Genomic DNA, 20444 nt, shown 5'->3' with positions numbered 1-20444 from the left:
CACACACACACACACACACACACACACACACACACACACACACACACACACACACACACATTTTAGGATGCACTTACATGTATGCACATGTACTGTGGGTGCCAGGGGCTGACACTGCAATTGCTCTCTACCTTTTCAGAGAGTATCTCTCATTGAACCTAGAGCTCATGGATCTGAGTAGATAGCTGGCCTGTGAACCCCAGGGATACATGAACCTCCATCTCTCCGGCACTGGGATTACAGGTATCTGTCACCTTGCCCAGCTTTCTACCTAGGTGCTGGAATCTGAACTTGGGCCCTCAGGTTTGAGGCAAGCACTTTACTGGTTGAACCATCTTCTCGGCCCCCAGGATTGGGCTTAAAGTAAGCCCAAGACAGATGACATAGATCTAAGATCTGGTACAGGAGGGAGATGTCTATTTTAGAAGAGGTTTGTGGGCTGGAGAGATGGATTGCTGGATAAGAGCACTTGTTGCTCTCCAGAGGATCTGAGTTTTGACTCCTGTACACACACAGTGGTTCATAGACATCCAGAAATTTCAGTTCGAGGGGATCCAATGATTTCGCTTGACCAAGAATGCATATGGTGCATATACATACATGCAGGAAAAAACACACAAAATTTAAAAAAAATTTAAAGAAAGAAAAGGTCTGATCCAGTCCTTTGCAATGAAGGCCAGCTCTATGCAACCCCATGGAGATGACTGTCCTTGGTAGGCATCAATGACTTTGAAATGGATCTATGAAGTGGGCGCTTCCTATTGTGACCTGGACAGAGAGGAGGGGACTCACCTGGAGTTCAGCGTGGTGCACCTGGGCTGCAGCTGCAGCCACCTGGTCCTCCAGTTCTGCTAGCTCCGTCTCGCCTGTGCTGCTGTGGATGCAGCGGGCAGCGTCTTCCAGCTCACTCAGCTGGCCCTCCAGCCCATACACGGTGCCCGCTGCCAGGTACACCTGCAGAGACAGCACAGCTCTGAGCCCAGTGGACCGGGACTGACCAGGTTCTTTGAAGGGACACCAGAAAGCTGGGCTCAATACGAGGGGAGAGTTGAGAGCCCCCACTTATCAACACTCTTCACACTTGGATGGGGGCAGGAAGCCTTTGACATCTCTCCTCTCCTCCAAGCACTGAAATATTCATGATGGGGTAGTTTTGGAATCGTTTACATGAAATGTGGCTGTTTAAGCATGGTAACAGACAAACATTAATGGGTGAATTGGAAGTGGTGGTGACAGTGATGTCCCTGCCATCACTCATTTTTTTTTTAACCAGGGCCGTATCTTCCCCAAACGATTACTTATACTTCCGACCCTGTTATCTGTTAATGTTCCTCTTTTTTTTTTTTTAATTCAAAGTATTTATTTTTATCACAGCCAAGACAAATCAATAGGAAACAGATCGGAGCCCTGACTACAGTCAGATGCTCATGTTTTTGTGTTTTCTGAAACTCTGATTTCCTGGCTTTGTGGGGAGGGGACACAGGGGTTTGTCACTGAGCACAGCTAAGTAAGAACCTACCAACAAAGTGACAGGGGCTTGAAGGGCAGGAGGAGGGAGCAGTGGTGACATGCTTATTGAGCCAAGAACCAACGCAGGGGAGTCATATGACTTATCATTTAAAATCTCATTTATGTGTGTGGGTTAGGTGTGTGCACATGTGTGTATAACAGTGTGTGTGTATGCGTGTGTGTATGTGCGTGCACACGTGAGTGTGCATGCATGTGCATATGTGTGTGTAGGTCAGGGGATGGCTTGCAGGAGTCAGTTTTCTCCTTCTACCATGTGGGTCCAAGGGGATTGAACCCATATTGTTAGGCTTGGTGGCAAGTCTCTTCACCCACTGAGTCATGACCTCACCCACTTGCTGGCCCACAACTTAGCTCTTTGAATGTTCAGGTGACTCTAAAGATAGATACTGCCAAGACCACTGTGCTAACAATGAGAATATTTTATATCCCAGGAAAACCCAGCGTCATCTCCAGTCTTACAGCTGGGATGAGGCAGAGCCTTGACATGAGCGGTGGAGCGTGGAGGAGAGCTGGTGTAGGTCCTACACTTCTAAGTCCCTACCCTGAAGTGCTGTGAGCCTTAATCTCTGTTGGAATATTATCAAATTTCACAATTCAGCACTCGGGTCCAGAAACAGACCATCATACACTGGTGGATGGTGTTTTAGTCCAGGCTTGATATAATGGAAGTCAGTGTGCCACTCCATAAAATGTTATTCCAACTTGCTACAAAGCAGCCTGCTTGAAGCTGCCTGGGATTGCTTGCTTAGCAAAGGCTGGCATTGTGTGAAAACAATGGTTACTTTGCATAGTCTGTGTCCAGTTCAAACTGGCCACTGCTGCTTGTGATCTCCCTCCCCCAACTGCCTGCTAGTTCAGTGAGTCCCTCAGAGGGGCTGAGAGATGGGGACCGGTGTTCATTAGGAAGGGCTCTGTAGTCGAAGACCCAGGACAAAGAGCACTGCCTAGATCTCTTTACTCTAAGATTCTAGGAGTTGTGTGAGTGTGTGTGTGTGTGTGTGTGTGTGTGTGTGTGTGTGNGAGAGAGAGAGAGAGAGAGAGAGAGAGAGAGAGAGAGAGAGAGAGAGAGAGAGAAGAGAGAATGTCTACATGTCTGTATACATGAGTACGGCAGAGAACAATCTTGCTACGATTTCCCAGTCCTTGTTCATTGTGATTGTTGAGATGGTGACTCTCACTGGATAGACTGGCTGGCCAGTGGACTCCAGGCATGCCTATCTCTGCTTCACAGTACTAGAGATAGAATTCAGGTCCTCAGGTTTCCATGCATGCACTTAAAATGGACCAGTGGGACTCCATTTTAGGACTAGAGGCCATCTTGTTATAAGGTCAAAATAAGTTCATTCCTATTTTCTGCAAAACTTGGTTGGCCACGTCTTGACCCATTTTCTGGAGTTTGACACATTGCACACCCACTACTCTGACTTTATGCTGACCGCCACCCCAATAAGATAAGATGTTCTGCCAAATACATATGAGATGTTCATAATCTTCCCACATACACATAACCCCCAACCCTTGGAAAGCCCCTAGACTTGAAGTTTGAGGACTCTAAAAACCTCACTGCTCCTGTTCAGGGCTGGCCTCTCAAATTGAGTTTAGGGACAGGCAGTTGCTGGACCAGCTACATTTTGCATATATAATAAAACCTTCTATAAATTTGGTTAATTTGGGTGGTGGTCTTTACTCTGATTCAGTGGGATTAACATTTATCCTACTGAGTTACCACCCTAGACCCCAATGTCACCCCAGCCCCACTACCCCAGCCTCATTGCCACCCCAGCTCCACTGTTACCCCAGCCCCACTACCACCCAAGCCCCATGTCTAGGGGTCTCTAAGGCATGGATATCAAATTTTACAAATAGAACAAATGTTCAGGACAGAGCAGACCCTTTAGCATCTTGTTAGATTGCAGCATCCATAAAATATACCTTTGCGGCCCAGTCGATGGTAGTATTTTTTCCCTTGTTCACAAAGGGCAGATAGCTACTTAAGTGACCGTAGCTACTGCCATGAGTTTTGGGGCCACCTCCTTTTTGGAGCTTTGGGGCAGAAAGAGAATCTTGGGAAGGACCGATGTCCTCTGCTCCTTCCTGTGGACAGATATCCCCAATGTGCCTGTGGCCGGCCACTGGTTGTAAAGAACACAGGCAACAAGAACCAAAGCTAAAAGAAAATTGGAAAGTGTGTGTGTGTGTGTGTGTATGAAAGAGTGTATGTGAGTCTGTGAGTGTGTGTGAGAGTATATGTGTGTGAGAGAGAGTATTGTGTGTATGAGGGAGAATGTGTATGTGAGAGAGTATGTATATGTGTGTGAGAGAGTATATATGAGTGTGTGAGTATATGTGAGAGTATTGTGTGTATGAGAGAGAATGTGAGTGTGAGAGTATGTATGTGAATGTATATGTGTGAAGGTGTAAGTGTGAGAGAGTATATGTGTGTATGAGTGTGTGTATGTGAGAGAATATTGTGTGTATGAGAGAAAATGTGTGTATGAGTGTGTGTTAGAGAGTATTATGTGTATGAAGGAAAATGTGTGTGAGTGTGTGTATGAAAGAGTATATGTGTGTGAGCGAATATGTGTATGAGTGTGTGTGAGAGAGTATATGTGTGTATGAGAGAATATATGTTGAGTGTCTGTGTGAGAGTATGTGTGTGTATGAAAGAGTCAGTGTGTGTAAGAGTATGTGTATGTGTGTGAGAGTAAGAGATAGTATGTGTGTAGGAGTGAGAGTGTGTGTTAGAGAGTATTGTGTGTATGAGAGAGAAGGTATGTGAGAGTATGTGTATGAGAGCAAGTGTGTGAGTGTATGTGTGTATGAGTGTGAATGTGTGTGGGTGAGTGTGTGTAATCATATGTTAGCACAAGTTGACATTGTCCTAGAGCAAAATAGATGAGACAGGTTCTCAGATGGGCATAGGAGGGGACAGGGCCCAGACTCCTCCCTTAGTCATCTTTTCCTCTGACTTCCCTGAGTAAATCCTGAGGTGGCTTATCTTGTTGTTCACACTGTAGTGTGAGACCCTGTTGTTCACACTGTAGTGTGAGACCCCGTTTTTCACACTGTAGTGTGAGACCCCGTTTTTCACACCGTAGTGTGAGACCCCGTTGTTCACACCGTAGTGTGAGACCCCGTTGTTCACACCGTAGTGTGAGACCCCGTTGTTCACACTGTAGTGTGAGACCCCGTTGTTCACACTGCAGTGTGAGACCCTGTTGTTCACACTGCAGTGTGAGACCCTGTTGTTCACACTGTAGTGTGAGACCCTGTTGTTCACACTATAGTGTGAGAACAGCTGTGCTACCTGCTCTCCGCTGATCCTTTTGGGTCTGTCTCTATCCTTCACTGCCCTGATGTCTCCTGTTTACCCGACTTCATGTGATGATTCATGGTTTTTTAAAAAATGATTTGTTTTTCTATTATGTGTATACATGTTTTACTTGCATACATGTAAGTGCACTATGTATATGCAGTACTTTTGGAGGGCAGAAGAGGGAGTCAGATTCCTTGGAACTGAGCTTATAGGAAGTAATGAATTATTATATGGTTGCTGGGAATAGAACTCAGGTCTTCAGGAAAAATAGCCAGTGCTTTTAACTACTGAGTCCTCTATCCAGGCCCTGATGGTTGGGTTTAATAGTCAACATGATAGAATCTAGAATGATTTGGGAAGTGAGTCTCCATGAGGGGTTATCTAGATCAGGTTGGTTTGTGGGGATTATCTTGATTAGTAGGAAGACCTGCCCACCATGGGTGGCACCACTCCCTAGACAGACTGTACAGCTGAGCACCAGCATGGGTGCACTTATTCACTGCTCCTGACTGTGGATAAAACATGACAGGCTACTTCAGATTCCTGCACCATGACTTCCCCACAGTGGTGGGCAGTGGCCTGGAACTGTGAGTAGAATCAGCCCTTTCTCCCTCAAGTTAGGTTATCACACCAACAGGAAATGAGATGAAGACACTGATCTATGTGACTTTCATGACCATGCCCCCTTGGCCAGTTGGACACACCAGCACAAGGTTAAAGGCAAGAGAGCATCGAGTTGTGCTGGAAGCCCACTCTCCAATAACCGACCACAGCAAGCTTCCGCTGGTGAGGAACTCTCCCAGGCTCATCACCTAGGGACGGTACAGCCTCCTCCGTTCTACTCTTTCAGCCCTCTGGTAATCCTTAACTTTGCCCACACCTTAGTTAAAAGTTTCTTCACAAATCTCTCCGCTCCCTGCTAGACCCCAGTAGACACAGCTGGCCTCTTCTCAGAGGAATTTGAAATCTGAGAGACCCAGGTTTTTTTCTGCCCAAGGAACTGAACTCTCACTGTGTGCAGCTGGGGCGGGTGAGAGGAGTCCAGAGTGAGCTAGACTTTAGGGGAGACAATAGCTGATCTTACAGAGCTAACGCAATGGAGACTGTGAGCCTCTGAATTTCCCGGGCTCGCCTCTAACCAAGTTAACAAGCCATTTATGAAAAGGTTTCTTTGTTCTGTCTGGTGGAGCCCCCACAGCCCCAGAAGCATTTCCAAGGGTGAGTGTTCAAAATAGAATGTTCTCGTTTATCTGAGAGTCCTGGCTCACAGCAACCATATTGAGAAGGAAAGAGAAGATGGTAAGGTTTGGTCCCCAGCACAAAGGCAAGCGGGGGATGAGGAGGGGGCAGCTAAAGGATGAAATTCACTTTTTACCGTGCAGACCAACAAAAGCCTTGATTTAATTAAACCAGCTGCAGCCAGGGCTGCCCTCAGAGGCTGCTCTCAGAGCCTGGATGCCCAGGGCTCTATGATCTGCTGGATTGGAAAGCTGAGGTGAAAAAAAAATCTTTCCCACTCTCACTGAATGCGCTTTACCAAATTCAAAGGCACACGGTGTCCTCTCTTCTGAGGTGAGAGGTGAAAGGCTGGAGAAGGGGGTGGGGGAAGAGAGGCAAGTATTCTCAGGCATTCCTTTGGGGAATGAGACAGGCCTAGAGTGGGGCTGAAGAGGGGAGTAATGGCTGCAGATCCAGCCACATGTCTGCACGGGGGGCTTCTGATATCCTGCATCAGTAGGTAAGTGGGTGCGTCTTGAAATGAAAATATTAATGACCCCACCCTCACAAAATAATCACACAATCATCCTAGGCCATGTAAGCGCACACGAGGCCTCGGTTTCAACATGGTTTTGGCTGACAGATAGGTTCTAAATACAACGAGAGAGAACTGACCACTGTCAGTGTGTCTGTGCGTGTGCGTGCGTGTGCAAGAGGACACCTGGGGGTGTTGCTCCTCAGGTGCCATCTGCAGTGCATTTTGAGACAGGTCTCTGACCTGCAACTTACCCAGCGAGGCTCACTAACTAGAAAGCTCCAGGTCTCTGCTTCCCGGGCCTGGGTGACAAGCATAGTCCACCGTGTCTGGCTTTTCTGAACGAATTCTGGAACTCAGGCCTTTGTGGTTGCAAGGTAAACGCTTTACCCACTGAGCGATCCCCCAGCCCGGAGCCTTTTATCAGCTACCCTCTTCCCAGCAGTGGAAAGACTGTGGCTGTTCACTGGGTCGATCTTGTTTTCTACATACTCCCCCTCAACAAAGATTCCTGCTTGCCTAAACTTTAGTGCGAGCAGAACCAACATCACCTGGGCTCACCCAGGAAGCTTTGAGATAAAGTATTACCTAATGTAATCTTGTCCAGTCACTCTGGCCAGAGCCCCATCCCTGATAGAGGACCACCCATATCTCATTATGTTTCTGTCCCTACTTGTTCCCAAATGATGGCTGCGCCACCCTGGCCGATCTTCAGCAGAAATCTGGCTAGGTTTGTTTGATCTGACCCCTTAAGGTCAGGTGGGCAATATTCTATCTCCTTACCCCGTCCTCGCCCCGTCTCTGCTTCTCAGCTATCAGCTCCCCATCACTTGGGTCAAATCAGGGGCCAACCTCAAGCCCTTTCCCAGTACAAGACCCCACTGCCGAGGTCTCTATGCCTACTGATCACAACAGTCCTGAAGAAAGCCTGGCTCTCTGTAGCACACACCACTGAATATTCTTTACTTTATTTCTGTCTGTCTGTCTGTCTGTCTCTCTCTCTCTCTCTCTGTGCATGAGTATGCACACATGCTTTGCATGTGAATGCTCATGTAAGTGCAAGCCCAAGGTTGGTACCAGGAACCATCCATCCCTCCATGACTCTTCTACCTTATTTACTGAGGCAGATTCTCTCAGCCAAAGCCAGAACTAGTCAGGACAATGAGTTTGACCAGCCAGCTCACTCTGGGGACCCTGCCCCCGCCTCTGCGTCTGAATTACAGGCTGGAATTATGCACATGCCTCTGCATCTACCTGACATTTATTGTGGGTTTCTGGGGATCTAAACCTTAGTCTTCACACTTGTGTGTACTTCAGCCTCTGACCCTGCTCCCATTCCCTGATTCTCTTCTTTAACACCCTCCATATCCCCAAAGCCTCACGAGGCACTGATTCCCTACATCTCAGGACATTCAGCTTGCACATAGTAGGACTGAAGTATTTGCTGGCTGTAGAAGTCCAGGGCCGAGATGCTACTCTCACCTGGGAGGTTTCTGCAGCGTCAGGATGAAGCTACTCTGAGATCAAAGTCATTCTTGGCTTCTTCCCTCTTCCCTTTCCTACACCATCCCTGTACCATCTTCCTTGAGGGAGAAGAAGTGGCCTGGCCACTGTCTGTAACTAGGCAAAGCTGGAGTCTCAGTGGGTCTCCTAACTCCTCATATAGAAAGGCACCCTTAGGGCCACACTGTGATGAAGTTTCATGACTAGGGAATGGATAACAAAAAAGCAGATGGCGTCCTCTGAGCTCTGCTCCCTTCCTCATCTCCTTCTCAGTGGTGACTCGATCAACTCCTGATGTCATCCTTGCTCCCGGGCAGCCCTGCCTCAGCCCTTTCCCAAGAACACACCAGGCATGTTGTTATTGGTGATGGTGTCTGTCCTTGCGTGATTTGGGATTAGCTACAGTTCTCTTTCTCCTTCACACATGCTCACTCTCGGCTGGGCACATCACATTCACACCCTCTTACGTTTTCTTCCAAGGACGTCAGCTGCTTGTCCAGTCTCACTTGGTCTGTCCCAAGAGGAAACATCCCGTTTTCTCTGTCAGTGGAGACTGGGGGGATCTCCCAGGGCCCTGCAGACTCTGCAATCAACTCCTCGGTAGCATTGATGACCTTCAGGACTTCTGTGGAGATGTTGCAGAGAGAAACAGCAGAACACTTCTGTTTGGCCCAATAACAGAAGGGGACAGAAGACAAGAACAGCACATTAACAAGGACAAAAAAATCCTACAATATCCTGGCACCATCACGAGGTCAGCTCTGTAATCACATACACACACACACCACACACTCATTCACACACACCATACATACTCACACACCACAAACACATACACCATACACACTCACATACCACACACACAATCATACACACACCACACACATACAATATATTCCACATACATTCATACACACACTCATACTACACAAATACCACACACACATTCACACACACTACAAGCATAAACACTACACACTCACACCCACTCATTCACTCACACCCACTCACACACCACACACATTATATACACACACACCACACCACACATTTCAATACACTCACATACTCACTCACTCACACACATACCATGCACTCACTCTCACATACACACCATACACATACATACTCATACATACATATACACACATATCACACACACTCATACACACACACACATCCGCTGAAAGAGTGGGACATAAAAGAAATCTACACAGGGAGATGAAGAGATGACTTAGTTGTTAAGAACATTGACTGCTCTTACAGAGGACCCGGGCTCAATGTCCAGCAACCATATAATGGCTCACAACCACCTGCAAAATTTCAGCTCTCTTCTGAAAACATTCATACTCATTAAATAGAATGAATCTAAAAAATAAAATAAAATACTAACACACAGTAGCAGGGAACCCAGAGGAGGGCTGGTGTGACTTGGCTTCAGTCTGGTGACTCAGTGAGTGACTCCAGGTCAAAGGGGTGGATGGAGGAAGCAGAACTTGGGGATGAGCTCTCTGTGTTCTGTGTTTATTATTAATTACTTTGTTTCCCAGATGATATTTTATTTTCTCAATATCACTTCATTCACACCACATCTACGTGTGAAATGGCATCTACAGTGTGGTACTGAGGGTGGCTTTCTGTATGAGGAGTTAGGAGACCTGCCGAGACTTTAGCTTTGTCTATAATGGGACCTTAGCCAGGCTACTCCTCAGTTCTAGAACTTACTCTGTCATACATACATGGCGATACTGGCAACGAATTCTTCTGAGGCTTGGTAGGCACTGTGTGCTAGCTTACATGGATCTCAAGCTAGTCTTTGTTTTCCTCTCTAAATAGGAAGCAACATATGCTAGCCTCCCTTGCAGCTAGGTTCACTGACAGATCATTGAGGAAGCCAACTACTTCCTCCTATAAACATTCTTTTCTGTTTATTTTCATGTGTATGTTTAAGGTGTGCATGTCTGTGGGTGCACGTGTGTGTACAGGTGTGCAGAGCCCCAGGGTTGACACTGGAATCTTTCATCATCACTTGCTTTCTACCTTATGCACTGAGGCAGGGTCTCCCAGTCGAACCCTAGCTTTTCGACAGCAGTAGTCTCACTACCTCAATTGCTTTGGAGATCCCTTGTCTCCAGCTTCTGAGAGCTGTCCATGGGCATGTACATGGGCTCTGGAAACTCAAACCCCAGTCTTCATGCTTGCTGATCCTATGACAAGGGTTTTAACTACTGAGCAATCCCCCAGCCCCACGGCTTGCTCCTTGGAGTGGCTTCTACTTCCTGTTCTGTCTCCTTGGAGTGTCTTCTACTTCTGGTTCTGTCTCATTGGAGGAGGTTTCAGGCAACACCCTCCCTTCAACAAAGATTGTAGGGTTCAGAGATGAGTGAAGGGTTGAGGCTGGGAACAAAACAGAGCAACCCTTGACCTCATGGCCTGCCTTGACCCCACCCTTACAGTCTGTCACACACACTCTGTCCTAGTCCTTGAGGGCAGATGGACTTGTCACGAAATCTGAGGTGGGTTTCCTCTGAGGTGTGAGGTCTCACGTTTCACTTACCAGGCCAAAGGCTTAAGGGCCTGAACCACATGAAAAGAAAAATGGCCCGCATCACAGCATAACCAACAGTAATAAGAACAGAGGTTTTCAATCTTATATAGAATCATATGTTATCCATATGTTGTAGGAGATAGTCTCTAGCAAATGTTAAATTCCGACAGAGTACCTGCTGTCATTCATTGAATCTGATACATCTGTCAGTGAGTTGGAATATTAGATATTTTTATATACTGTAGGACTTTTTCCTTTCAATAGACCATGTATGTTTTGATTTCTGTTTTATACACAAAAATTGTAGAAAATTATTTCACTGAAAACTTTTACATTCCTAAACTCAAAGACAAACAAACAAATAAACAAAAACCAACCCTAGAAGTTTTGTGCTATTTGGAGTCCCAGTTAATGGTCCTTGGGGAAGGAAAACTGGAATCTTTGTACAACTTCTCTGTGGATCACCTAGAAGTGGCCGGTTTCTCTGGGCCTGGGGTGGGGGTAGGAAAGTTGAGCTAACAGGACTTAATGGGTTATCCTTAGTGAGAGGAGCAGAGCACCTGATCTGATGCCCTGGTCACTCACTGGCTCAGCCAGACGTACCAGAGGACTTCCACAGCTAAGTCTGCTCCTTGTGTGACTAGCCTGTCCTGGTGTGACTAGCCTGTCCTTGTGTGACTAGCCTGTCCTGGTGTGACTAGCCTGTCCTTGTGTGACTAGCCTGTCCTTGCCTGGAGTAAACAGTCAAGAGGATCCTCTAGAAGTTTGGTATGAAGTTATAATCAGCACTGCATAGGGCAAGTGATGGGGCGATGGATAGAGAGGCTGGCAGGGAGCCCCATGTTCAGCAGAAATAAAAAGCTAAAGACTTCTTTAGTTTCTGTTGTACTGGACTCTGGAGCAATGGACTGAATGAGACTCAAAGCAGGATTTGAGTGCCCAGAGAGGGTGCTTCATTGAGGTTACCTACATTCCTCCAGGAACTAATTATAAGATGGATCAAATGTGACAGTCATGGTGTCAGACAAGGAAGAGGCAAAACACATGCAGGTGGTCAACTAATGAGCTAAGGGGTCAGGCCAATGTGAGGCTCTGTTTGAAAAAAATCAGGGTAGTTAGGAACTGAAGGCACTTGAGGCTGTCCTCTGGGATACACACACACACACACACACACACACACACACACACACACACACANAGAGAGAGAGAGAGAGAGAGAGAGAGAGAGAGAGAGAGAGAGAGAGAGAGAGAACCAATGCACTTTCATTTTTTGGCACCAATATTTCTAAGAGGAAAAAGGGACTTGGCTTCTACATGAGTCAGAATTCAGAACAGCTTAGTAGACGTGTCCAGCCTGCAGCCTTCATCCAACATGCCAGGGTGAGGCCAAGCCACACAACCCAGCTGAGAGCCACTCACCCCTGATCTGAGCCCACCAGGACTGGGTGGCACACACTCAACACATCAAGAAAGAATGCACACCATAGCAGAGCCCAGACCCATGGTCTTCCCATTGCTTTCTATCCCAAACTACAGATGCTTCCAATTAGCAGAGCAACAAGCAACAAAACTGGTCCCCAAATGCCTGAATTTCACAGATTCGTCTCTTTTTTAAAGGTAAGAAAAGACACTCCATATGTCCCCCACAAAGAGCTGACAGAAATCTGCAAGGAAAATAGTCCAAGTTGTTTCAGTTCTCATGAACAGAAGGCCCTTGGTGGCACCTCCAAAACCCACCAAATGACTCTCCAACAGACTCACGCCTCTGAAGAGTGACTCTGTGAAAGATGGGGTACAGAACTGTGTGAAGAAGTTGGGGGCATAATCTTAATAAATTAGCATATGTGATAAACAGATACAACACACATATCAGAGAGCAGAGGAGAGCTGACCTCTAGGAAGGACTGAGGGAGGCGTGCGTGTGTGTGTGTGTGTGTGTGTGTGTGTGTGTGTGTGTGTGTGTGTGTAAGTCAGGTGCCTGTGGAACCCACAAAAGGGCATCAGATTCCCTGGAGTTTGAATTGCAGGCACTAGTGAGCCACCAAAGGTGAGTATTAAGAAGGAAACTCAGGCCCTTGGCAAGAGCAGAACACGTCATTCTCAACCCCGGGGCCACCTCCCCAGCTCCCAGTGTTCTCTTTGTACAGGATCTCTTGCTGCCCTCAAATTGGCAGGTAGGCTGTGCTGTCTGGCCAGTGAGCCTCTGAGATCTGCTTGTGTCCGCTTCCCCAGTGGTGGGTTGAGAAGGATGTGCCACCATGTCTGGCTTTTTTGTGTGGGCGCTAAGGGATCAAATCCAGATACCTGTGCTTCCTGGGTAGTGTCCAGCATTGCTTGATTTATGATATCCCATGGAGGAACATCAGGGCATGGCCAGAGTGATGGAGGAGGCCAATGCTGGGCTGTTACCCTTGACCCAGCTGTCCCTGACAGGTGTAGAGCAGGCAGGAATTTCTTCCCTGGCCCAGGAGGTGGCTGTTGATCTTTTTCACTTGTGTATGATGGCTGCTCTCAGTCACCAGTGATTGATTGCTAAGACTTCTGCATTGTTCACAGTAGCCAGACTACCACCACGGTATATGCAGAAGGCCACGGATACTAAAAAAAAAAAATCACCATCTGTATTCACTGGGTAAGGAGCGGGCCAGGCCGCCTGGGTGACCTTGTTACTTTTCAACCCAACCCTTCCTGGGTATCTTTGCCCAACCTTTTCTCATCCCTGGCTTAGTTCTACCTGCTTGGCCAGAGGTTCCCAGATGTCCATCACCCATCCTAACGACTTCCTGTCCAATCGTCCTCATCTCAATTCAACAGGTCCCTCACGGAAACATACCAATGTGTGCCTGGGTATCAGAGATCTTCCCCATCAGAAGGTAAGTCCATTGACCAGGAAGCAGTTCTCTTTACCCACAATACATCACAGCTCCTAGGTCAGCCCACTGATTATTTGCTGAACAAATGCACACAAATGGGGACTGAACCCCTAATTGTACTCCTACTCCTCATAGGAGAAGTTGGCCATCTCCTTTTTGTGACTGCCTCCACCTGCTGCTGGGGTCTGCAAAGTGGGTTACCCGTTCATTCTTTATCATGGCTTATGAGAGTGCTCTCCTTCCGTGTCCCCTGTACTCGTTCTAAACAAGCAAGTGAAGCATGGTCCCGATACCAATCACCAAAACCGAAACAAACAAAAACCATGTTACAGGCTCTTAGTCCAGTGTGATGACTCACAGGTAAAGGGGCTTGCTAACCTGCTGATTCAAGTTTATTCCTTGGGACTCACACAGTAGAAAGACAGAACTGACTCCTGCAAGTTTATCTCCATATGTGTGTCATGGCACATGCACAGATACACACTCACTCACACACATATATATACATACATACACATACAGTCATACACTCTCACATACATACATACTCATACACTCACATACACACTCACATATATACATATATACATACACACTCAGATACATACACTCATACATACATACATACTCACATACACATACTCACATTCAATACATACAAACACACACTCACATACATATATACACACATGCTCACACATTCACATATACACTCACATACTATATATATATATATATTATACATACACTCACATACATATACTCACACACTCATACGTACACACTTGTACAACACACTCACATACTCAATACATATATACATACATACACATTCTCTTTCATACACACACACACATACACACACACACAGTGCATGTTAAAAAGTCCCACAGTGGGAAATAAGCAGGTATTTAATAAAGCTTAGTCTCCACTTCTGGATTACTTCCTAACATCTCGTGTCAACATCTCATGAATTCCATACTGCGACTTTAAAGCACATAAATAATGTCTAACTAGGCTGACCCTTCTCAATCCTTCCTTAATTTTTCTAAACATTTCTACACGATTTCTGACTTTTTTCCATCAGATGATTTTGATGTTGGGAACCTTTTTGGGATGTTGACATCTGGTTTGAGTTCCTGTTCTGAATTACACTAAACTTCTAACCTAATTTTGGAAGAAGTCATGTCTGCACTCACTGCCTTTCCTTCTAGCACATGGCCCCATTTCTTGGAGATTAGCAGTTTTTTGTTTTGTTTTTTTTTCCCGAGGTAGGGTTTCTCTGGATAGCCCTGGCTGTCCTGGAACTCACTTTGTAGATCAGGCTGGCCTCAAACTTAGAAATCTGCCTGCCTCTGCCTCCCAAGTGCTGGGATTAAGGGTGTACGCCACCACACCCGGCTTTTGGTAAGTTTTAACTTCACACTTTTTCCTTGTTCTTATTATGGCTGGAATCGCCCCCTTCCCACCCCTGTATCCCCCTGATCTTGTCTGAGATTCATACATAATTATTAGCTCACAGAGAATTCATGGTGTCATTAGAAACTCCTGAAATGGGGCTCTACGTGAGTCCCCAAGCCCCCTGGGCCTGCTGGGTAGTTCCATAAAGGGTGTGGTGTGGTTCATGAACAATCTCTCCTTTGGGCAGGAAGGATTTGCCATCTGTATTCATCTGAGTTCAGAGTTGCTATGTTCGTTCACCATCTGCTCTACCCACGAGCTCGGTGCCGCCCCAGAGACCTTCCTATTTCTCCAATATGTTTCCCTCTCTCTCCCCACTCCCCAGCCAATAACTCTTCCTACAAGCTTGAAACCCTCATTCCTCTACTCCCGTAGTGCCAGAAGACAAGGTGGCAGAGCTCTGCAGTGCTATGACCCTCTTATAAAAATAAAACAACCACTTGTGATAATCAATAAAGATGCTTTAAATTAAAATGTTCCAGGATAATGGATATACAAATTGGTCTCTAATGCAAAGTTTACTAACTTGGGCCTCCAAGAAGCCAGGTTGCAAATGGTGTTTCTAGAAACAAGGGATGACACCACTATCCATGTTGACTTGTGTCATGACACATCTAGAAGCGTATGTCATGACAATTCTGGAAGCAGGGGGATCCAGAACGCAGCTGCTTTAGATGTGGGCACAGCAGGGCAAATGTGGAGATTTGGCTACCGAAATGTTGCCTTCAGATTCAGAGTAGTCCCTGGCCCTTCACATCCCTTTAGAGTGTGACATCCAAGAGGCAACTTATCCACTTGACCAGGATATTCTCCTAGAAATGTGCTGGGATGGGTCCGACCTAGAGCTGGAAAAGTCAGTGTTCATTTCCATATGCCAAGGACCAGAGTTTGAAAGGCTGACCACTGGGTCTAAGGGACAAGAGCAGCCACCTAAAGAAGAAACATGACCCTTTTGCACAACTAATTGCCTCCAAGTTTTAGGACAGACCTACTAAGACCTGGGTCTAGTAGCTCATTCTTCAGCAGTTTCTCAGTCATCTCTGGTTCACTTACATCCAGCCAAAGGAAACCATTCAGGCCAGCTGAGGGATAAGTGTGTCTATGGCCAGGGTCTGACTCCAAACAAGGGGGAAAAAAACATGCTTCTAAAGGGGTTCTGCTACTGTTGGGCAGGATCTGGAAACTCCCCCCACCAGTCCCATTCTAGAGAAAAAGTTTCATTAAAGTCACCAAAGTGGCACTAGCATCACAGTCTTGTATGCAACTGCATGTCAGCTCCCAGCGAGCAGGGATAAATGTATCTCTCTGTTTCTGTGTCTCTGTCTCTGTCTCTGTCTCTGTGTGTGTATGTGTGTTGTATAAACCAGTAGTGGCTGGATCATGGGTGATGTCCCAGCTACTCCGACCTTAAAGGCAGAACCTTGGGGTTCAGTCCCATGCGTGCTTCCTTGGGGTTCAGTCCCATGCGTGGTTCCCTCCCTGACACTCTGCAGTGTGAAGGGCACCAGCTGTGGACACAGATTTGCGTCTGTATGCCGCAAGGCACTGAACTTGCTGTACTCAGCACCAGCAGATGGACAGTATTCAGTGAAGTCGATTTTTCTGAGCTTGTTACAGGGTGTATGCTAATTAACATTTGCTGGGCTCCTGCTGCGTGCGCGAAGCTTACACTGCATAATTCAAGCCTCACAATTCTGAAAGGCCCTCCGATTATCCCTGTTCTACACGAGAGGGCAAGATGTGTTTATCCAATCAACAAGAAAAACCTAGGGATCAGGTTAGAAATAAGACAGACAGACAGGTTTGTCAGCATGCTGAGAACAAGCTGTGAGAGCAGGCTCACTGAAGAGGGAAAGGATGAGCGGGTCCAGGAAGGGCCAGGATCCATAAGGAGGCCAGAGTGGGTGTGAAGGCAAGAAAGGACAACGGGCGCTTGTAAGCAGCAGTCACAGTTAAGACTCAAAGCCTAAAACCCATCTCTGTACGGCGCATCTCCGTGCTTGCTAATACTTGGCCTGTAATTGTACTTCTGCTTTCTAGTCATCCTGCCTGCTTTGGTGGTGTTGGGGGTGGGGAGGTTTTCTTCTTTGTTGTTTTTAGACATTGACTTTTTTTACTTATGAAGAATGATACCTGGTCGAGTCTTCATGAACTTGGGGTAAACTGGACGGACTTGAACTCTGAGGAACAGACACACTTGGGAGTCTAAGTAAGGCTAAGTGTGAGTGCGGGAGGGCCTCGCTGCTTCACCCGGGGGCTCTTCCTTTCCGGCACATTATTCCTTGGAGAGCACCGAGCAGACAGGTGGGTGCTTCGAGGAGCTGATCCCTTCTGGCCTGTGAAGGTGGCAGCACATACCTCATCCAGCACGCCTTGCCACTGACCCAGCATGAATTTTTCTTAGAGATTTGGAACCATAACAACGCCAACAGGCTCTGGAGCCAATGTTAGACTGATGTCATGTGACGGTCTTCACTTCCCCTGGGGCCGATGTTGACCTCTGTTAGACAGACATCACGTGTCATCATAGTGGACTTTTCTCCCCTATAGCACTGGTTCTGCTGGCTCAGCTGCCTAACAGAGTGTGGGAGCTCCTTTACACACACACACACACACACACACACACACACACACACACACACACACACACCAGGTCAGCTGGAACCATGATGTGACCTTGGAATGGGCAGAAGACCCGAGAAGCAAGTTTCTACTAGAACCATCTCTCAAATGTGAAACACAACCTTTAGTGAATTTATCACAATTCACGAGAGCCTGAGGTGTTGGGGAATGAAGTCCTGTTGGAGCTAGTGAAGAGGGGGCCTGTCACAAAGAGGGTAGCTAATGATTTGAGGTCAAGGTTTGTAATAGATCGTCAGCTCTTATACTAGCTGCAGGCCTTGATAACTCAGACTTAGTTTCCCCATCTGAACAATCTGCAACTGTATCAAAGGTTATTTTAATGAGCTTGTCTATCTGTCTATCTAGCTATCTAGCTATCATCTGTCTGTCTGTCTGTCTGTCTGTCTATCTATCTATCTATCTATCACCCATCAACATATTACCTATAAGTCTATCATCTATCAACATATCATTATTATCAATCTGTTCTCTGTAGTAGGCATGAGGTCTTTGTGCTCACAGATAAGCACCAGGGAAACTAGGAATGCTAAGCAAGTGATGCCGTCTCTCAAACAGAAGAGATGTCTAATCTGTTTTCCACCTGGAAGGCTGGAAGTGGGTGTAGTCAATAGCCAGATGACCTGTACTACCTGTAGAGCCGAAACCGCCTAAGTCCCCCAGACTATTATGCTTGTCCCAGACTCTTCCTCCGGGACCTTAATCTTCTCAGCCTAAAACCTATCCTTATGTGAGATGTGAGTTTCAGTGTAAACATGTCTTATGTACACACAGGAGCGAGTTCATTACTACCAGGCAATGTTTTTACGAAATTATGTTGTGCTTAAATATGTCTAAAATAAACTGCTTGGGGTCAGACTCTAGAAGTTTGAACCAGTGCCAGCCACTGGGTCGTGCTGAACCAGATTTCCTTCTTGCCTCGTGTGGATCTTACTCTACTGAGCATGTTGTCTGCAGAGGTGTCTGTCTGTCTGCACATCTGTCTATCTGCCTGTCAATATATAGTCTATCAGTTTATCATTAATCTATCTATAATCTATCAGTTTGTCATCTTCTATCTATCTATCTATCTATCTATCTATCTATCTATCTATCTATCTATCTATCTTCTAGCTATCACCTACCAATCTGTCATCTATCATCTATGTCTATCATTTATCTATATACCTAACCTCTGCCTACCATCTATCTGTCCATTGCCTATTATCTCTCATCTATCATTTATCTACTATCAACCTATCCATCATCTATCAATCAACCTACTATCTCTATATCTAGCTACAAAATGTCAAAGAGACACTCAGTCTGTCACTCTCTTCCCTTCACTGGCGGCAGACAGGCATACACAGTATAAACATGTTTGAGAAGCTGTGGGGGTAAAGTCAGCACAGTGGGCAGGCCTCGAGGTTGGGTGGAGAGACATCTGTGACTCCTCTCTGCTGGGGGTTGGCAAGTCTTTCACACTGCTCAAACCCTGTACCTAGGAGCTTAGGCGCTTGCTTGTAAGAAAGGGCCTAAGGGAGGGAAGGAGTGTGGGGCTACGGATCCAGTGTTCTGTGAACCTGTAAGCAGGCCTGGCCTGTTTGAAACACTGGGATCCCTGTGAAATTGGTTTGCGAGGGAATCTCAGGCTGAAATAAACAAACTGAAAGTGGCCCAGCTGGAGTCCAGAACTTTCAACTCGAAGCTTCCGTACCGTGCACCAAAGCCTTTCCACTGCTTTCAAGAGTGGTTAGGTACATAATCCCAAACCGTGAGCAAAAGGGGGAGTCGGATAACAATGTGGGAAACGGAAGGTCGGGAAATGGAAGACTCAGAGACAAGGGACCACAAGAGACATGATGGGACAACGTCCAAGGACAGTAGGGTCCCTTCCTTGATTGTCCCTGGCAATGACTGAGAAAGTTTTCTTCTTTTCTCCCAAGCACTTGGGCTGAGCATTGAGGGGAAAGCTTTCTGGGGCCCAGGGCATGTCTGCACCCCACCCCACCCCATCCCCCACTGCATCTGCAGTGGGCATCACCACTGCAGGCGTCGTCTCCTGGCCCTTACCTTCTTCAGCTCCTCCTGGACACCCTGGTTGTTCTCCTCAGAAGAGAGACTTCCCTTCAGGTTCTTAGGTTCGGCCTTGGCCTCGGACTCCTGATCCTCCCCAGGAGACGTCTCCTTTTCGCTCATTTTCATGGCTAACTCATACAGTCTGTCTCTCAGCTTCTCCTCTACTGAGTCTGTGCTGGACCGGGAATTCTGAGTCTCATTGCTGATGTCAGTCTCTGACACATCATCTGATACCTGTAGGGAGCCAGAACCAGGAGATAAGAACCTTTATCTTTGGAATAAAGGAATCTTGCTGCTGCTGTCCCCAGGAGCCCCTAGGTAAAGAAGTCCAGGGTAACAGAAAGTCTTTCCTGACTCCATTTTGTCTTTAATGCATTCAGCACTTGGCTAAAGAGCTTAGGTAGATGAGCCTTAGGCCTAGAATAGTGTTTGAATTGTTAGAATAGTGTTTGAATGGTGTTTTTGTGTATGTGGGTGGGTGGTAGGTACATGAACCATGGAGACCAGAGGACAACCTTGGCTAACCCTCCATAGTGTCTTAGTCATTGATCTATTGCTGTAAAGAGACACCATGACGTCAGCAACTCTCACGAAGAAGGCATTTAACTGGGGGCTTTCTTACAGTTTCAGAACCTTAATCTATATATCATCATGGCTGGAAGACAGCAGCATGCAGGCAGGTGCTGGAGAAGTAACTGAGAACTACATCCTAATCTATAGGGTGGAGGAGGGGGGAAGGGGAAAGGGAGGGGGAGTGGAAGG

The 20444-nt window shown here is 46.7% G+C and overlaps 1 protein-coding gene across 2 annotated transcripts in view; it reads right to left on the bottom strand.

The window, feature by feature from the left end:
* Window positions 1-20444, bottom strand: part of Myrip (myosin VIIA and Rab interacting protein) — a 172308-nt gene that overhangs the window by 12334 nt on the left and 139530 nt on the right. For both annotated transcript variants that reach the window (XM_021206681.2, XM_029543653.1), the window contains 3 exons: window positions 19677-19916; window positions 8570-8764; window positions 793-954 (listed from right to left, as the gene is read on the bottom strand). In XM_021206681.2, the coding sequence (XP_021062340.1) occupies window positions 793-954; window positions 8570-8764; window positions 19677-19916 (597 nt within the window). The remainder of the gene's footprint in view (window positions 1-792; window positions 955-8569; window positions 8765-19676; window positions 19917-20444) is intronic.

Source organism: Mus pahari, chromosome 10 (assembly GCF_900095145.1).
Source record: "Mus pahari chromosome 10, PAHARI_EIJ_v1.1, whole genome shotgun sequence".
NCBI classification, from domain to species: domain Eukaryota; kingdom Metazoa; phylum Chordata; class Mammalia; order Rodentia; family Muridae; genus Mus; species Mus pahari.
The sequence above is the reverse complement of the archived record's forward strand: the minus strand, read 5'-3'. Positions and strand labels throughout refer to the sequence as shown.